Raw genomic sequence first — 18353 nt, 5'->3', positions numbered from 1 at the left:
GAAAAAGGTGATTTCAAATGCTCGGGACGATGGAATGAACTGGCCGCCGCCGTTGCCGATTACAATGCTGAGGCGCGCCTATTTTTCGGCAAGCCCTGGGAGTCCCTGCGCAAATGCAAGAATCGCAGTAGTGCACTGGAGCGGGACGGCGGGGAGGCAAATAGGAACGCAAAGGGGCTGCTTACAATGTCAAAGGTTGAGCGTATTTGTGATGGTAGGTGAAGTTGGATTTCTCCGAGTTTCCTAGGTATGTATAGCGTCAGGCGCGCTGATAAAGGCGGATTACTGTACACCGGTGGCTGGAGGGGCTGCAGTGATGAATGACGTGCTTGGCCGACCGACGACCCGAGTTGCCCCGCCAGGGTCCTGCCTCGTGCGGCGGGCCATGCAGCAACCACGACGTCGTCCATTCACTGCAACTCAACCACTCAGAAGCACCATGTAACAAGTTATGGATGGAAACCTGGCATATCTCTACTCATCTCTATATCGAGATCCATAAATAACAGTCACACCAGCAGGTGGGCGCAGTTATAGATGCACAAAAGCCACCGGTGCGGCTCAACTTAAAATTACAGTCTTTCCTGGAAGAAAAGATTCATAAAGACAGTGTCTTGACAACGCCAGCTCTACACGCCAAAAAAATACAATGAGGCGGCGGGCCTAAAAGACTAGGCCTAATTGCCCACGTCTAAATGCTGCCCGTGTTCCAAAAAAACTATTAATTACAAAACCAACATCGCAATCCATAAGGAGGGTATCACAGAAGCCGACCGCAGCTGCTTGTGCTATCACAGACCACAATAAAACAAACCCAAATCCTGAAACAAAATACAAACGCCGCGCTATGCAAGGCGCAAAGAACAACCCAAATCCATAAAAGGGTCCGAGATGGAGCTTGCATCCATTCGAGAGCTTCCCTGATCAATGAATCGCATGCTGCCAAGCCAAAAAGGGACAAGAGACAAGAGACAGGAAACAATCAAGGAAATTGTAAACGAGTGACTGAGTGAGTAAATCAAGGTACAAAGGAAAAATGCAAAATGAATGGCGTGGCGTGGCAGGCATGCAAAGTCAGAAATCAAGAAAGCTCTTACAAAACGGTTGTTTTACTCCTGCTCGGGCTGTCTTGCAGGTGAGTTGTCGTCCAACGGTATGCTTGACCGTTTGTGGATGTCCAGAAGCCTCGCTGAACCAGCGCTGAGGTGCCTGACATGGTGCTTGCCGAGATCAACACTTTTGGCACGTTGCAACACCATTGGCTCCGAATCTGATGTCGGTGATGTTGGCGACTCTTGAGTGGGCGATTCCGTCACTACTTCGGCCGCCTTGGAGAATCTATCACCCGTGTCGTCAGTGAAGACGCTTAGAAGACCTTCGGTGGACTGGATGCGAGGCCGGCGGTAGACGATAGTAGGCTGCCGGGCGACGCCGCTCTGGACACGCTGGTCTCCTTCTTCGGTTGTCGAAGCCACAACAGTGGACTCGACCTCCTCGTCGGATTCGACCGCAGTGTCAAGCGCCATCAAAGTGCTACTAGCTCTTGGGCCCCGGTCATCGCTTCCGTAAGGAGAGGAGCCTCTTTGGTTTGGCATACCCGTAAGTCTCTTGAAGTACTCGTCATCGGCCATTCCCAATTCCTCGTAGGAAGGATTGAACTCCTCGTGACGCAACACAGCCGAAGACTTGAGGCTGGAGCGCATCTGAGACCGATTGGATGGCCGTTTAAGCGGTCTTCCTGAAAGCCATGATGCTTCAGAGTCGACCGATGCAAGAGACTGCGACATGTTGTTGGTAGGCACACTGGGACTCACGGGCGAATCAGACCGGTCATCGGATGGCGGTCCCACACGAACATCCGACAGATGCTGGCTCCTTCTGCGAGCAGCAAGGCCAGTGTTGACCGGTGCTTCGGGTGATTGCACGCGGGAATCGGGAGGTGAGATAGGGAATTCGGGGAGATCTTCCCTAAACTTTGATCGGGTTCGCCGAGGTACACTGGAGGGTCTCTTAATCTGCATTGGCTGTGACTCAACAGGTGCAGTGCCGATGAGGTGAATGGGAATGTGCTGGCGAGACATGGATTCCCGTGATGTGTTGGAGAAGGAGGCTTCGGAAGGCGGAGGACGTGCTCGGTCTTGCGAGTTGCGCTTTCCTCTTCGGAAGAGTGAAGCAAACACACCCAAGCGCTTGCCCTCAGTACTGAGCCTACGCATAGAAGATCCTTTCTTCGAGGTCGCCGTAGTGTCAATGGTATCAACAGGGTGTAATGATCCACTCCTTGTGGGCTCTTGGAAGTGCACAAACTCGATAGGAGTGTCGTGGCCAAGTTTCTCGGTTAGGAGTTCTGGGAGTATGGAAGCATTTGACACGACACGGGTGTGTAGTTGTGTGGAGGCGCTGCCTCGCGAGAAGCGGATAGCTTGGGCATCGGATACCACGGGCTCTTCAACGGGGCTTTCGAATGGGGTGGGTAATTGGTTGTTGACCTGTGTTGGAGGTGTGATGGGCATTTCAGCTGGCTGGGGTCGGTCTGGTGTCGATGGACGAACATCCTCCATGGGCACAGGGGCCTCTCGCTCAATGCCCAGCCCAGCTGTACTGCTAATCTCATCCTTGCGGGGAGTTACAGGTGCGGCTTGGGCTTCAGCAGCATTCTGCTTCTCGGCACGTCGTTCTAGCCTTCGGCGGAGACGTTCTTGGTCGGCCTTGGCCTTCTTTTCTCTCCGCCTCTTGTCTCGCTCAAGGATATCGCGGAGTGCTCCAGTGTCGAGGTCGTCAGCCAAGTCATCAATTCTACTTGTTCTTCGGTTTGCCTTTTCCTCATCGCTAGTGATTGGTCGTCGGTCGCGGCGTGCGGATTTTTCGCTGCGTGCATTGGGTGATGTGCGGTCGCCTGCGTGATAGTTTGAGCCGTAAGAGACGCGAATGGTGGGTCGAGGTGAGAACATATCGAGTGCACTCACGCGAAAGGCGCGGTTGTCTGAGCCACCAGACATGGACGAGTGGATCGAGTCGGCGAGGGGTAGGGAAACATTCGAGGTTGGGCGCTCAAGGCGGTAGTTGATGGCGCCCTTGATCTTCTTGCTGTCTCTGCGCAGCATACTCGCAGAGTTGCCGGCGGGTCGTTTCTGAGGCATAGCAAGAGACATGGCGCGGATCTCCTCTTCACGGACGTGATCATGTTCCCTGCGCCGTTTACTCGACTTGCGGCGGACAAGGGAGTCTACAATATGCGGATCCCTGCGCATTGACTGGGATCGCTGGAGTTTGCCGCGATCCTTTGCTGAGGACAGGGTTTCGGGATGGATGTGAGACTGGAAGTTGTAGAGGATGCCGCCGTGCTCCTGGGTAATGGGACGCAGGTGCGGACTGTGTTGGAGGCGGCGCTGAGCAGGCAGGGCGGTGATGTCTTCAGTGCTCGACTGGGGCCAAGCCTCTTTGGCAAAAGAGAGTTCGGGCAGGGTCTTGTCAACGTCGCGGATTGAAGCGGGCGTGGACCGCGAACTGCCCCGTCTGCGGCGTAAGCGTTGACTAGGGCCTCGCCGCGGGCCATTGTTGCTCTGATTCGTGTTGGGTTGCTGGCCGGCGGCGGATGCGACAGGCAAGTTCCTTTCTGTAGCGGCAGCAGATCCACCACCGTCTCTTAATTTAGCGGCCTTCCTCCGCCTCCGCCCAAACAGCCACATGAGGCTTCGCGGGCGCCAGCGCGGCGGCGACGGCGAGGAGCTCTATGAAGCAGGTGTTTTTCGAGAGGGGCGTCGTCGCGGCAGTGGACGCGACGAGGCGGGTCGGGGGATAGCGAGAGAGGGCGGGTGCTATGTGGAATGGGAGTCGCTGCACGGCCGGTCGGGCTGCATGTTGCGCGGGCTGCAGTGGGCGGGTGGCACTCGGACTGGGGCCGCCAACGGGCGAACGAGCGAGCGAGCGAGCGGGTAAGTGACGAGGGCGTAGGGAAGTGGGAGACAAGGACAAGAAGGAGGAGGAGGAGCAGTGAATGTGTAAGTATGAGACGATAGTATGATGTGTCTGTGTCTGCGTGTGCGTGTGTGTGTGGGTGTCTGTGTGCGTGTGAGTGTCTGTGTGCGTGGGTGCGGTGCGGTGCTGCGATGTGATGTAAGGGAGGATCCGCCTGCTCGTATCTACCCTACGCTTGTAGACAGGGCTCGAATCTTGCTTCACAGGGCTCGACCCTTCGCTGATGAAGATCCCCACCAGGCGGACAGGGCCAAAAATATACTACTACACTACCCGTCTTGCTTGTTCTTTTCGGGCATTTCTCTGCTGGGGCCCTGGTCGGTCCTTGTCGGTGCGCAGAGGGCAGCGACACGGGCGAGGGAGTGCAGCAGCTTTTAATCCTGCCTCGCCCTGGCCGCTGGACGATGGCACGACCGCGCCCACGGCCACGACAAGGCAGGCAGAGGCAAGGCATTGGAACGCCAGAAGCATCGTCCCAGATTGCCCCGTCGATCTCGTCCTGACCGTGGCCAACCAACCGTGGCAAGGGGCTTGCGCTACCCATGCCAGCATCCAGCCGGTGCCCCGTCCTTGTACCGGGCGTCTTTGGCAGGCCAGGGCCGGGCCAGGGCAGCCTCTCGCCCATTGCTCACCTCAGCTTATCGCCCGCCTGCCACTGGCCTCCTGTGCCCCCGTCGAACAAAAAAGAAACACGCTGCCCCCACTACCTGCAAAACAAAGGCATCCAAGCCGCTGTCATTTCCACGCTTTTTGCACTCTCGCACTCGCACTTGCACTTGCACTTGCACACTGCACTGCACTGCACTGCACTGCATCGGATCCTGCCCGCTGCCAGAGCGCGGTACGCTGCACGCCTGCGACCCAAACCATGTGTGTATTGAATTTCAGTGGGACACGTCGCTCTTGCTCCTGCTCCTGCTCCTGCTCCTGCTCCTGCACGCCAACGGTAGCCGTGGCTTGCTGGGGGGATACTACCGTCACGATCTCCATCTCCCTGCAGCCCACCCACCTGCAAGTCCATCGACAGCGACGTTGTGTGCCTCGTTGCAACTCAGGTACCCGTCTCTCAACCATGCGCATTCCTTCGCACCCGCTGTAAGGGCCTTCCCTGCTCCGGCCCCCCAAGACCACAACCGTCGCCCGCCGGCCCAAACGGCTGCGCATCGCTGGCGCCTGCTTTTTCCGTCTTGTGCGTGTGCCCATCCTCTACTGCTGCAAAGACCTATCGGCGCCCACCAAGCCTCCTCGCCTCTGCCTCGAGGTCGCGTGAAACGTTCAAGGCGTGGCAGGCTGACGTTTCAAATGCACACTGTGGTATTACCTGACTTGTGCAGTCCCGGCTTCCGCTTTCTCGGCGGCCCGCAGTTGGCTCATTGCCAACGCCAATACGAACCATGCAAGTACGGACGACATACAGGGAACGCCAACTGTCACACCTACGTCAATTTTTGCCTCGCTTGCTGCTTTCCGCCACGCCTGCGAGGCGCATGATCCAATACCACTGTGCATCCATCCACCAAACCTCGCTCCAGAGTTTGGCCCCTAGCCACAAGTCTGAACTTACTTTCCCTCTTGCCTACTACACCTACAACTAAGCCGAACGGCTGGGGGAGGGGGCGATGCATGATGACAAGCCATTACTCGGGCTCGACCGACCATCCTGTTCATGGCACCTCCACCGCATGGCCGCCCGTTTCCAGCCCTCCTCCCGTCTCCACTAGGGTTGGAAGTATCTCGGGCATACAACCCCAGCTAACGCATAGACGCAGCAACGGATCCCCAAAAACTATGGCATCTTTTTCGTCTTGCCCTGTTGCTTACTATTGTTACTAATCCTGGCTCGTTCTTTCCTTAGTTGGATCTATGATCCAATGCTTCGTAGTCGTGCAAGCATACTTACTACTTTTGCTCAAGCCTGACGTATAACAGCTGCCACAACAGCAAGCCAATATTGGCGTGCGTCGGAGAAGCATAACCTCCCTCGCCTCGCGCAAAATTACAACACTGCATCTCGGGGATTTGCTCCCAGTGACTTGGATACATTGGTTGTCCTGAGTGTCATTCAATTCATGCAAAGCCATGCTCCCAATAAACACTGTGCTCACTAACCCCAAGCTGCTGCATGTCCGGTCGCAATCCTCCACACAGCCAACGCACCACCGCGAGTGCATTACTCCTACACCTAGGCAACAGAATTGTTTTGTTTTGATGTCGTTTCTTTTTCTCGCACTTTGGTTCCGCGTCACGTTGCTAGTGCTGGCTGCGTCGGAAGGAGCGTTCCGTCCAACGGTACCTCATACCCGAGTATGCATGTACGCCTACCAGCTACGGACTGCTAGGCAAATACAAACCAGACCAGAGGCCCACCAAATGCCACCTACCCATCTATGTATGTACGACGGCATGATTCAATCGACCTATGCATGCCGCCGATGTGACCTTGAGAACTCGAGCATCTTTCTCTTTTTACTTCAACTCCTCGCCCCCACTGCCTTAGTGTTTGAACGGCTTGTACTCAAGTGGAGTAGACTACAGAGAGTTGCCTCACCTTTTCAGGTGCATTCAGAAACCAGCAATAGGTAAACACATGTACAACACGTCTTGCTGTATACAAGACTGAAGGCACTCTAGCACTGTTTGATATTGTCTGTGAGCAAAGGAGACATAAGAGAGCTCATGATTGCCCAAACAGGAGTCATAGCCCATAGTGGACGTTGCTTGATATAGTCACAGAGAACCCGTTACCAGTATGACAGTTGTTTCATCCACCATCTGAATGCTAGAGTTAGCATGCAATACAAAAGCCGCCCATATTGGTGAGACGGCTTGGAGTATCAGTGCTTGGAAAGAGAATGCACGTGACATTGTTGGGAGATCATGTGAGCACAGAAAACAGTACTGCGTACATACCAATAGCTCACAAGCATGTGAAAGCAGCGTAAGCAGTGGAACAACCTGCCGTCTGTGGTCCATGTCTGATTGCGGATGAGCTATTGGAGCGGATCCGTGTGCTGTTCTGCTTGTCCCGATTCGGAAAAGACAGGGTCTCTCGTGCCTTGCCAACAAAGCGCTCCACTGCGTAAGTAAACAAACACCGCCCATCCACATTACACCATCATCACCCCGCAGTCCTGATAACCAAATCCAGCAATATTCAACCAATACATTAATACCTGGCTGTAGTCGCCTAGAACACCACCATGTCTTACAACGGGCGTATGAGCATGGCGCGCACCACTCAACACAATCAGCGCGCACCCCCAGTCAACGAACATGACGCTTTCATGACCTTGGTATGCCGACAGACACCCTTTGAGTCGAAGAGATGCTGACCAGTCTAGCCGGACAACGAGATCGCAGGCTGTATTTCAGATATCGGCATCCAGTTCACCGTATCGGACCTACAGAAGCCCAACCCCCAGATCATCCAGAAAGTTTTCGAATGGCTGGCCGAACTGCTGATGAACACGACTCGCGAAGTTGTTGCGCCAGCGATGCGCGCCGCTGCCGAAGACATGTGCGGAGGGGACGCAGAGCGACTCTACACTAGCGATACCAGAGATTTGATGGGCTTCTTTGTCATTCTACGAAAACTATTGCGTGAGGTGAGTGCCATTCGGAAGTGTTCGGATGGACCTTTACTAACAAATCTAGTGTGGAATTCATGATTTTACTTTCAACGATCTATACAAGCCCACTCATGGCCGCCTTGTTAAGATATTTTCGTACATGATCAACTTTATCCGCTTCCGCGAATCTCAAACCGAAATCATCGACGAACATTTCAACAAGGCCGAACGCACTAAACTACGAATCGAACAGCTGTACAACGACAAGCAAGCCAAGGAAATGCAACTGGCCGATCTCGAGCGCAACCGTGCCGCTACCCAAAGGCTGATGCAGGAGAAGGAGAAGCGCAATAACGAGCTGAAGAGCCGACTGCTAGAATTGAAGAGGGGGCAAGAGGCAGTAGCGGAGAAGCTGGAGCGTGCCAAGATGGAGCAAGACAGGCTGAAGAAGCTGCTTCAGCAAAAAGTCGAAAACAAGGAGAATGTTCAGCGTGAGGTGCTGAAACTGAAGCCATACACTCAGCAGAGCCCAACAGCTCTTGAAGACTCATTGCGCGACCTGAGCGATCGACTCACCGGCGACAAGACACAGATTGACATGTTAGACCGCCGTGCTCGTGCCCTTCAGACCTCGACCGATTCGTTCGCTGTTGTCGCTACCGACGTTACTTCATGCACGCGGTTGCTTACCGATGTACAAGCCGATCTCGCGCGAGAAGAAGAGGAGCTAGCAAAGGCATCAAGACACCGAGATGCGCTTGCCGACCGGAGCAACAATGTGCGCGACGTCGAGCGACAAGAACGCCTATTGCAAAAGCAATTGGGTAATATCAATGCCCGCACAGACAAGCTCAAGGCCAAAGGCGATGAAGAGGCAGAGCGTGCGCGCAGACGTATGGAGGAGCTTCGAGATACTCACGCCAAGCTTACCGAAGAGCGTGGCGAGAAGGGGCGAGAGATGGAGCGGCGGAGAGTCCGTATTGAACAGACCGAGAAGAAGATGGCCGAGCTCAAAGACAACATTGAGAACGAGGTTCACTCTGCTCACGACGAGTATCTCAAGATGGAGAGTCACATCAAGCTCTACATTACAGAGATGGAGCAGAATATATAGTTGTCTTCTTTGGGGGATAGATGATACTTTTTTTGGTCAGGCGGGGCGTTTGGGGGCACTTTGCTTCTGTTCAGATACCATGAGGCAATCTAGGGCACTAGGATGTGATACCACGTAGTTATGTTTTAATCACAGTTGTTAGACTTTTACACACTTGTCGTGAGCCACTGCCTCTCACCGCCCAGTTCCATGGTTAGCAAAAAGGATAGATAGACAACACATCCCTGGGTCTAGTTCTGCAGGCGGGGCGGCGACAGGCCATGAAGACATCAATCAAAGACTTGGTGCCACCTTGCAAGCAGCGGTCTGTATCCCCACCAGCTTGCGTGTTGAGCCACCGGCTAGCCGGAAGGTATAAGTGTCTTTAGGGTCTGCCCAGGAAAAATATAGCGGGTGAGGGATCAGGCGTGTTGTGCTACATCGATATTAAATTTCTTGTCACACCCAAAACGTCGAGTTGCACTCTGAGTCATTTGGATAGGAAGATTATATCCAAAATTTCACATATTTGATTGATGCACAAATGTTAATGCATGAACCATTCAAAGCTTGCATGCCTTGTAGCATGCGAATAGAGTCCTCGCTGGAACGGGCGACCCTTGATGTCACATGTGCTCCTTTGTCCAAAGTGGATCCAAGTAGGGTAGTGGAATCGGAACTGTGGTAGTTAATGGTGTGGCGGTGTAATTCGGAGTGTTTAGACGAGCCCTTATGCATGGTAATCTTCAGGAAGCGACGTGTGATTTGTTGCTTCGCATCGAGTTGCACATGCCTGGCATAGCGTATACACTCGCAAAGACCAGGACAGCCGAGAAGATAGATAATTGTTGCGTCTTGCTTGGTATACCGCGTGGGCGAGGGGCCAGCGAGCAGACCAGTGCCCAAACATGAGAGAGAGAGCGTTCAGTCAGGGTAGATTGCAAATTGCCAGAGCCCTATTGCTTGACTCACCTGCGGAAACCACATTTGGAGTCTTGGTCTAATTTCTCCAGGTTTGTGGAGCATGGGATAGACTGGGAGCGGGAAAAAAATGGCTGTACTCCGCTTCCCGTGCATCAAAGGGGAGTGCTCCCGTTGGTCGCTCAACCCCACATCATCAGCGAAGCCGGCCTAGCACAGCTACAGGCCCGATCCCGGCTCTGACACTTTTCATCATCGCTCAGCGCAGCAGATTTTTGTCATTGACTCACCTTGGGAGCAGCTGCCCGTCCTTCAAATACTGCTCTTCGCCCACCACTGTTCCAACACTCTACAACACACTTCAATTTTCAAAATGTGCCCTCCCACAGAAGAAACCACCAACGGCCATGCCAACGGCACCAATGATGCACCTCGCAGCAAGGAAGGCTTCACTGGTGTCCAGACCAAGCAGAACCCTCATCCATCACACAGGAGTCCCTACCAGCCTGTTGGCGACTTCCTGTCAAATGTTGGGCGATTCAAGATTATCGGTGCGTTCAGAATGCCAACCTTCACCGCCACCCGATGTGCGGGCGTCAATATTTGAAGTTTTGCAATTGAGCATTATACCAGAGCACAACTGACTTTATTCGCATAGAGAGCACACTGAGAGAGGGAGAGCAGTTTGCCAATGCCTACTTCGACCTCGAAGCCAAGATCAAGATTGCCAAAGCCCTCGACAACTTTGGTGTTGACTGTAAGAAATTACTCCGCGGCACTTGGCCTGCAGAATTTCCCAGGCTAATCAAATTCCAGACATCGAAGTTACCAGTCCCGCTGCTTCTGAACAGTCAAGAAAGGACTGCGAGGCTCTATGCAAGCTTGGAGTACGTTTTACATATAGTCTGGTAGCGAGGTCGCACGCTGATAATTTTGCAGTTGAAAGCCAAGATCCTCACCCACGTACGATGCCACATGGATGATGCGAGAATCGCTGTCGAGACGGGTGTCGACGGTCTCGATGTCGTCATTGGAACCTCAGCATACCTCCGCGAGCACAGTCACGGCAAGGATATGACATACATCAAGAACACGGCACTTGAGGTTATTGAGTTTGTCAAGAGCAAGGGCAAGGAGATCCGCTTTAGCTCCGAGGACTCGTTCCGATCAGACCTTGTGGATCTTCTCTCCATCTACAGTGCCGTCGACAAGGTTGGCGTTGACCGTGTTGGTATTGCCGACACCGTTGGCTGCGCATCTCCCCGTCAAGTGTACGACTTGGTCCGCACTCTGCGTGGCGTCGTTTCCTGCGACATTGAGACACATTTCCACAATGACTCTGGCTGTGCTATTGCCAACGCATTCTGCGCGCTGGAGGCAGGAGCTACGCACATTGACACCTCTGTGCTTGGCATTGGCGAGCGCAACGGCATTACTCCCCTTGGAGGCCTGATGGCCCGCATGATTGTGGCCGACCGCGAATACGTCACCAGCAAGTACAACATCAAGGCGCTCAAGGAGGTAGAGGATCTGGTTGCCGATCTCGTTGAAGTCAACATTCCTTTCAACGTAAGTACACTCTCCAAAGTAGAAGTAATCTGGACACACCACTAACTCGTATCTCAGAACTACATTACTGGATTCTGCGCCTTCACCCACAAGGCTGGTATTCACGCCAAGGCCATCCTGAACAACCCCTCGACATACGAAATTATCAACCCTCAGGATTTCGGCATGTCCCGCTACGTGCACTTTGCCAGCAGGCTTACGGGATGGAATGCGATCAAGAGCCGTGCCGAGCAGCTTGGTCTGCAGATGACTGAGGCACAATACAAGGAGTGCACTGCTAAGATCAAGGCCATTGCCGACATCCGCAAGATTGCGCTAGACGACACTGACTCCATCATCCGTACTTACCACAACAACCTCCATGCTACCGAGGAAGTGCCACTTCTGCCCGGTATGACAGAGGAGGAGAAGGCCAAATTCGCCCAGGTCGAGGCCGAGCTGAACAGTGTCAACGAGAAGAGGGAGCTCGAGGCGACTGCAGATGCACAGGCTGAGGTACCTGCTGCTAAGAAGAACAAGACCGTGACCGTATCATAAGTACGAGTCGTTTGTATATATAGGATATCTGGAGTTAGTCGTTTCTAGCAGTCGTCTTTCTGGAGCGGTTTTACGTTTGTTCCGGCCACGGAAAAGTTACAGAGTTTTTTAGTTTTATGATACCTGCTGATAGGCCTATGGGCGGCTGGCAGGATATATAGAAATGATGAGCAATGAGCAATGTTAAGACCAGACCGTATTTGTATTTATCTATACCAAGTTGTGCGTTGACCGACTGACTGGATCGAGCAAAGTACCGACTGACCGAATCGAGCAAAATACCGACTGACCAACGGACCAACCACAAGTCACTGCCGCGGCGAAGATGGGCACGTGAGTTTGGACCCTGAGGCGCGCGCTTTCTTAGGTGGTCCTATACTGCCCCTCTCTCAACTTTCGGGGATCAATCGCCACGTCTCAATCCTCATTGTTTTTACTCACCCCAGATCGCAATCATGAGCACTGTCGAGACGGTCACTCAGCACCCCGTGATTACTGCAGAAAATGTCCTGCGCCTATTTCCCGAAGTAAACACTTCCCTCATCGGAGGATCGCACAACTCTGCCACAAATGACAATGCGCTGCAAGGCTACGATGAGGAGCAGATACGGCTGATGGACGAGGTGTGCATTGTCTTGGACAACGACGACTTGCCCATTGGTAGCGCGACCAAGAAACTGTGTAAGTGTTTGCGCACAGCATAGCCCAAGGTGCAAGGCGACCGAGAACGACCAACTGTGTAACTATGAGCGGTGCTGATATGGACAGGTCATCTCATGGAGAATATCGACAAAGGCCTCCTCCATCGCGCATTCTCCGTCTTCCTTTTCGATTCCAAAAACCGTCTACTCCTACAGCAACGTGCGACCGAAAAAATCACGTTCCCGGACATGTGGACAAACACATGCTGCTCACACCCGCTAGGCATACCTGGAGAGACGGGTGTCGGACTTGAAGAGTCGATTCAGGGTGTGCGTCGCGCAGCAGTACGCAAGCTCGACCACGAGCTTGGTATCAAGTCTGAGCAGGTGCCCATTGATGACTTCAAGTTTCTTACGCGGATACACTACAAGTCGCCTAGTGACGGCGTGTGGGGCGAGCATGAGAGTAAGTTCTTCTGATGTCAAGGGGCACAACGGTGTCGTGGACGAGTACTCACAACCGTTTTAGTTGACTACATCCTGTTTATGAAGGCCGATGTTGACCTCGACATCAACCCCAACGAAGTCCGGGATTCAAAATGGGTGTCCCAAGAGGACCTAAAGACCATGTTCCAGGACAAGTCGCTCAAGTTTACACCATGGTTCAAGCTCATCTGTGAGAGCATGTTGTTCGAGTGGTGGAATCACCTCGACTCTGGGCTAGAGAAGTATATGGGAGAGACGGAGATTCGGCGTATGTAAAAGGCAGTGGAGGACTGCGCCCTGCGAAGTAGGCAGTATTGCAAGTGAGCACAGCTACAAACTCCGAGACCAATCGTCCGTGTCGAATCTAGGGTTCCGCGTTAGACCACGCCGGGTTCCGAAGTGAGGCGGCGCATGCATGCAGGCTCGGCCCCTATAGATATCAAGTTTCCGATAATATCCCTGTCATCAATGGTTTGAACAGACCCCACGCCAATTATTCATCTGGCTTTATCGTGCGTACATCAGCATCTACTACCCCTCTCTTATCATTGTGTCGTCGCAAGCTTGGTCGTAGTTAACCAGCCACTAGCAGCGCTTCTGGCTACTTAGCTTTGCCTAGCAGAATGACTGGCAGCCTAATCTATGCCGATACGAGTCTGATCTTGCGTTGAAATGCTGGGTATAGGGTAATGGAGAGTTTCGATGATCTACCGGGCTGGATCATGGCTCTGGAGTTGCCTACTCCGGGAGGTCCAGCCGAGGTCAGCGCTACCATGCTTTCTCTTCATCCCCACAGATGCTCACAGTACATACGCCACTGTTAATGCCACATCACTTGCCCTCCTCATTCCGCCGCTGATCGCAAGTAAATAACAAAGCAAAGCAATGAGAATGAGCAAATACATGTACGAATAGTGCACACGTTGAGCCGCATCGGGCCGACATGCAGCTGAGGTCACAAGACGAATGATAACGGGAAAGACGCCTAGTAGCCAGGCAGATGGTTCCGTAATGACTAGATGTTGCTCGGCATATGTGAAGCATGACCTTGGCCTCCACCCGAGGATGCTGGGGTGCTGCACAGACGGAGGTAGCCGTCAAACTATATCAGTATGCTGATGTCCCTCCATCTCTGGCTCTTGTTAAAGAGGCATTACGTCTACTACCACTGGAGCAAGTCAACCATTGCTCGTCATCTCACGTCAAACACGCCTTAGTGACTACTGCAATACCCCCACGATACACGCATTCGGCTGCAACCGGACATCCTCACGACACACTGCTGCTGCGGCTCGACGTTGGCCAAGCATCGTACAGCTGTGCTGTCAGTGCTCTTGTGACAGCCCCCTCAACGAGTAAAAAGCAACTTGCACGCCTTGGGCCAGCCATACATCAACGGGCACCAGTCCACGTACACGGGCTTGATACATCGATAACTCAACACGTATACTATCGGTACAGGAAGATCCCGTCGCTCGGGTCCCCTTTCTACCAGCAACACTGAATTCAAAAGGGAGCTCATCGAGCCTCACCCATTGATGTCGGTTGATCTGCGTCAAGCTTTTACCTCTCTACGCTACCCATCTCGAGTCGAAACTGTCTCGAGATCGCAGCTTTCCAAAGTCCATACAGGAGATTTAAATCGTCCTGCCCATACATAAACACGAGCTAGGAAGTCGAGAAAAGGTATACCATAATGGCAGGCAATCTACGGTCAAGGCTCCTGCTCAGCCCATGAAGACCCATATCAACCACAACCAGACTAATTGTATCCATCTAGTAGCGTTGTTTGAACTCAAGGTTTCTTTCTAGACACACTGTGGTTCAAGTGACTAACCAACCTTTCGACGAGCCTGATAACTAGCCCTGCGGGGAACACTTCACGGTGGCTTATTCCACGACTGTCCCAATTACCAAACGAAGCGGCAGATCCCATTTGAATACTAGTAGAAGCTTACCAACGAAACCGCAATCATGGCGAAAACCTTGTCGCCCATTACGCCAGTTGGCTGTAGTTTTGCAGGAGAAGCAAAATCTTCCAACTTGAAGTCTGCCACGATCAGGGCCAATGAAGTCCCTGCTAGCATCAAGATTATGAAGCAAAAGCCCACAACTCCTGCCTTGCCTCCGCTTACGCATGATGTCCGTGTCGTGACCCTTGCCGAGTACAAGCAAGCTGCTCATTGTCTGGCCGAGGCCTTTAACCAGGATGAGGTAGTCAGGTACTTTGTCGATGTACCTGACCTTGCACACTGGACTGAAGAGCGAAAGTTTGCTTTGCATGTCGAGATTCTCGAATACATCACGTATGCTCACATCCTCAAGGGAATGGTGACTACGGTCGGAGACTTTGAAGCAGTTGCGCTGTGGTAAGTTTTTAACATTAGTACCATGCAAGAATCATCAGGCTTACATACATTCTATAGGATGCCGCCAGGCCAGAACATAGATGACTATCCCACCGTATTCCGCTCTGGCATGTGGCGTCTGAACTTCCGCCTCTCGGCCGAAGGCAGGCGTCGCTTCTTTGGCGAGTTCATCCCTCTACTCCACGACACGATGCATACCACGCTCGGCGATCGAGAACTCGAGGCTTGGTACTTGGTATACATTGGCACTAGGCCTAGTGGCCGTGGAAAGGGCCATGCTCGCAAGCTCATTGAGCATGTCACGAAGCTGGCGGATCGTGAGGGCAGGCCGTGTTACTTGGAGTCGAGTAACGAGGCCAACCCCGCGATCTACCGCAAGTTTGGCTTCCAAGTAACAAGAAGGGTCAACCTTCAGAGGGGTGGAAAGAACATTCCCATGGATATCATGGTTAGAGAGCCCCAGATGACGGAAGAGAAGAAGAGTGGAATGTAAGGTAGTTAGTTGGTGAGATAGGATTGATCGTGAATAGTAAAGCACCGGTTCAACAGGTAACTTTGGGGGTAAGGTACAAGCGAGGAGATGCTGGCTTGTTGCAGTGTCCTTCAACAGGGCCTACCTAGTGGTTTTTTGCACGGATTTCTTTTCATACATAACTTAGATCACACTCGTTACTGTGGGGTACAAGGAAACAAAGTGGTGACACAATGCTTGTAGCTCCCCCGACTGTTACTTATTGTGAGTGATGACGTTGTAAGAGATAAATTGAAGGCTCTTGACGCGACAAGTGTATTGGCATAGTCGAATGGTGTGAGCATGAGGCGTTTCAGCAGCAATTGTGTGGCAGCCTCGCAATGGGAGTCGAGCATGAAGCCGGAAGTGGGGGTTGTGAGTTGAGATGAAATGCCCCGAATATGTAGTCGCTGACGCGGATCGTAATATGTAAGTAGCACGTGGTGCTGGGGTCCATGGCTTATCATAGCAAAAGCAAAGAAGGGTAAGAAGATTACACGAGAGATTAGCGGTGGAGCTTGGTAGTGGCAGTGCTGGCAGGCTTCACGACAAATTGCGGTGTCATGAAACACGCACTGCCGACGGTATCGCTGACCCAGTTGCCAAACCTGTCGCGTCTTCATCTCCTCGCTCCCTGATTGTTCCCCCCCCTCGTCCACACTATCGCTGTTCGTCCGCTGCCTGCGCTCATTGTACGCCTGCTGCACTGTTGCACCATTGCAGACTTTTGCTTTCGCCTACGTAGCCTTGCATCCCATCACCCCCCGTGATCCATCCCCAATTCTTACCCTTTCATCCCGAATCCGCCTAATCGATAAAAAAAGTGGTGTCTCCCCACTCGGTCCGCATCCGCAACGCTACCTAACGCACCCCGCAAGTCTCGCCCAGCAACGCGTCGACGGCCTGCTGAAGCCAATCGTCCGCTTTGCCAGCTCACGCCTAGCGAAAGACTTTGCTGGAGCCTGCCGTTGCATCCCACGTACCATTCACTTATCGCGCCCCTATCAGCCTGCTTTCACCTTCCTCTATCGCTGCTTCTTCTTGTTCTGTTTTTCTCATCATGGTCACCCAACGCAGGTACTCAGTTACGGGCCAAACACCACCCGACGACGCCGAAGCCATGAAGGCGCGCTCGCCCAAGCTCCAGTCTCTTGATACCAACGTCCAAACGCCGCCCTGTGGATACTGTGACGCCGCGTCCGAATTGAGCGCCAGCGGCGATGATGGCGCACCCGAGCAGCGGAGAGGGAGGAAGATGGGCCCCAACGGCACCATTGTACGCACATCGAGCAAACGATCCGCTACCCAGCTGCCCTCGCCCAGCTCGCCCTCACAGCAGCTACCGCAAAAGATTCCGCGGTACCGACTGTGCCATGACGAGCACGCCGACGTTGACATGGACTCGGACACGGACACGGGTTCGGATGGCACGGACGGGCTGGGCGATGGGAGCGAGGTTGATGACGACCATGGTCTGGAAAGCCGGGCAACGTCTGTCCCCTCAACGCCCGACCATTCACTTGGATACAGTGCGCTGGGTTTACCCGAGGCCACGCGCCTCGAAGGGCTGCGGCTGTATGCGGAAGAGAGACCAGACGACGAGCACATGGAAGACTATGCACTATCACCCCCGCATTCGAGAAACAACAGCGTCAACCGCACGCAGTTTGATGGTGCCAGCGTACTGCAGGCGGAGTGGGCGGCACATGTTGCGATGCACAAGGATAAGTCGGAAACAGTCCATATTGAGAATATCGAGAACATTGAACCCGCCGAAAACATAGAAACTGCAGAAGACGTCGAACCCGCTGAAGACATCCAAACAACCCCGACCGATATCGGGCAACCGCTGCCCACCGAAACCACGCACGATCCTCTTACCTTTATTAGCCTACCCCCCGAAATCCGACACCAAATCTACCGCTGCTGCGAAAACCTCGTCGTCGATAAACCGCTCGTATACTGTATCTCGACATTTAATGGCGAGATGCAACACCCGCTCGCCTCGGTATCCCGGCTTGTGCGCTCAGAAGCGCTAGCGATATTCTACAGCTACAATCTCTGGGTAATCAAAGTGGAATTCCGAATGATGTACGAAGCCTTCCGGGACTGGATTATTCGGCTTGGAGAAGGCGCGGGGCTTCTCCGTCTCATCGCTTTATCTGTGCGGGGCTCGCTGTTCAAGCCCAAGAAGAGCCACGGGCAGAGCGTGCTGATTCACGGGCATCTGGTACAACTTGCACCGGGGATTATTGGGCCAGCGGCGGGATCGCGAGAGGAGCTGTATTGTCCGCCGGATGGCGATGCGAGTTTCAAGATTGATCTTAGTGAGAAGCATGCGGGGGGCATGGTGCAGCTTGTAAGGAATGATGGTACGAGTGAGGCAGGGGAGAAGGCAAGGGTGTTTCTTAGTAAGATGGTTGAAGGGCTTTGGGAGAAGAGGAGGGCGGGCACGCTGAATGGACAAGATTGGATTACTATGGTGGACAGTTTTCTGTCGTTTATTGGGGGGTGGTGATGAGGTTTTGCTGCCGGACTTTTTTGGGTTGATCTCACGTCTGTTTGATGAGGAAGTGGAAAAGGAGGAAAACAAAACACGTGTATTTGGAGGGACTGGACAATATATTTTGGGGCAATCTTTTTGATTCTTTTTTTTTTGGGGGGGGGGGGGGGGGGTTT

At 53.2% G+C, this 18353-nt stretch overlaps 7 protein-coding genes across 7 annotated transcripts; 6 read left to right on the top strand and 1 right to left on the bottom strand.

Moving 5' to 3' along the window:
- Positions 1 to 823: 823 nt before the first annotated feature.
- Positions 824 to 3854, bottom strand: COCSADRAFT_215257 (uncharacterized protein). Its single transcript, XM_007696918.1, has one exon. It carries the CDS (start codon positions 3687 to 3689, stop codon positions 1110 to 1112), a length of 2580 nt encoding a protein of 859 aa, XP_007695108.1. The 5' UTR covers positions 3690 to 3854; the 3' UTR covers positions 824 to 1109.
- A 2423-nt stretch (positions 3855 to 6277) lies between these two features.
- Positions 6278 to 6768, top strand: COCSADRAFT_215240 (uncharacterized protein). The gene is made up of 2 exons (XM_007696917.1): positions 6278 to 6557; positions 6610 to 6768. The coding sequence occupies exons 1-2, from the start codon at positions 6289 to 6291 to the stop codon at positions 6617 to 6619; spliced, it is 279 nt and encodes a 92-aa protein (XP_007695107.1). The 5' UTR covers positions 6278 to 6288; the 3' UTR covers positions 6620 to 6768.
- Positions 6769 to 7080: 312 nt separating this feature from the next.
- Positions 7081 to 8805, top strand: COCSADRAFT_195645 (uncharacterized protein). The gene is made up of 3 exons (XM_007696916.1): positions 7081 to 7271; positions 7320 to 7583; positions 7633 to 8805. Exons 1-3 carry the CDS (start codon positions 7179 to 7181, stop codon positions 8659 to 8661), a joined length of 1386 nt encoding a protein of 461 aa, XP_007695106.1. The 5' UTR covers positions 7081 to 7178; the 3' UTR covers positions 8662 to 8805.
- A 1009-nt stretch (positions 8806 to 9814) lies between these two features.
- COCSADRAFT_32571 (uncharacterized protein) lies at positions 9815 to 11866 on the top strand. The gene is made up of 5 exons (XM_007696138.1): positions 9815 to 10112; positions 10220 to 10318; positions 10378 to 10448; positions 10501 to 11130; positions 11188 to 11866. Exons 1-5 carry the CDS (start codon positions 9935 to 9937, stop codon positions 11665 to 11667), a joined length of 1458 nt encoding a protein of 485 aa, XP_007694328.1. The 5' UTR covers positions 9815 to 9934; the 3' UTR covers positions 11668 to 11866.
- A 183-nt stretch (positions 11867 to 12049) lies between these two features.
- COCSADRAFT_32570 (uncharacterized protein) lies at positions 12050 to 13374 on the top strand. Its single transcript, XM_007696137.1, has 3 exons — positions 12050 to 12348; positions 12436 to 12774; positions 12838 to 13374. Exons 1-3 carry the CDS (start codon positions 12123 to 12125, stop codon positions 13068 to 13070), a joined length of 798 nt encoding a protein of 265 aa, XP_007694327.1. The 5' UTR covers positions 12050 to 12122; the 3' UTR covers positions 13071 to 13374.
- A 1285-nt stretch (positions 13375 to 14659) lies between these two features.
- COCSADRAFT_215175 (uncharacterized protein) lies at positions 14660 to 15744 on the top strand. The gene is made up of 2 exons (XM_007696915.1): positions 14660 to 15163; positions 15221 to 15744. The coding sequence occupies exons 1-2, from the start codon at positions 14769 to 14771 to the stop codon at positions 15654 to 15656; spliced, it is 831 nt and encodes a 276-aa protein (XP_007695105.1). The 5' UTR covers positions 14660 to 14768; the 3' UTR covers positions 15657 to 15744.
- Positions 15745 to 16278: 534 nt separating this feature from the next.
- COCSADRAFT_107000 (uncharacterized protein) lies at positions 16279 to 18337 on the top strand. The gene has a single exon (XM_007696914.1). It carries the CDS (start codon positions 16735 to 16737, stop codon positions 18190 to 18192), a length of 1458 nt encoding a protein of 485 aa, XP_007695104.1. The 5' UTR covers positions 16279 to 16734; the 3' UTR covers positions 18193 to 18337.
- The last annotated feature ends 16 nt before the right edge of the window (positions 18338 to 18353 follow it).

The sequence above is a fragment of the Bipolaris sorokiniana genome (assembly GCF_000338995.1).
Source record: "Bipolaris sorokiniana ND90Pr unplaced genomic scaffold COCSAscaffold_1, whole genome shotgun sequence".
Classification (NCBI taxonomy): Eukaryota; Fungi; Ascomycota; class Dothideomycetes; order Pleosporales; family Pleosporaceae; genus Bipolaris; species Bipolaris sorokiniana.
This window is presented reverse-complemented; position numbering and strand designations above follow the sequence as displayed.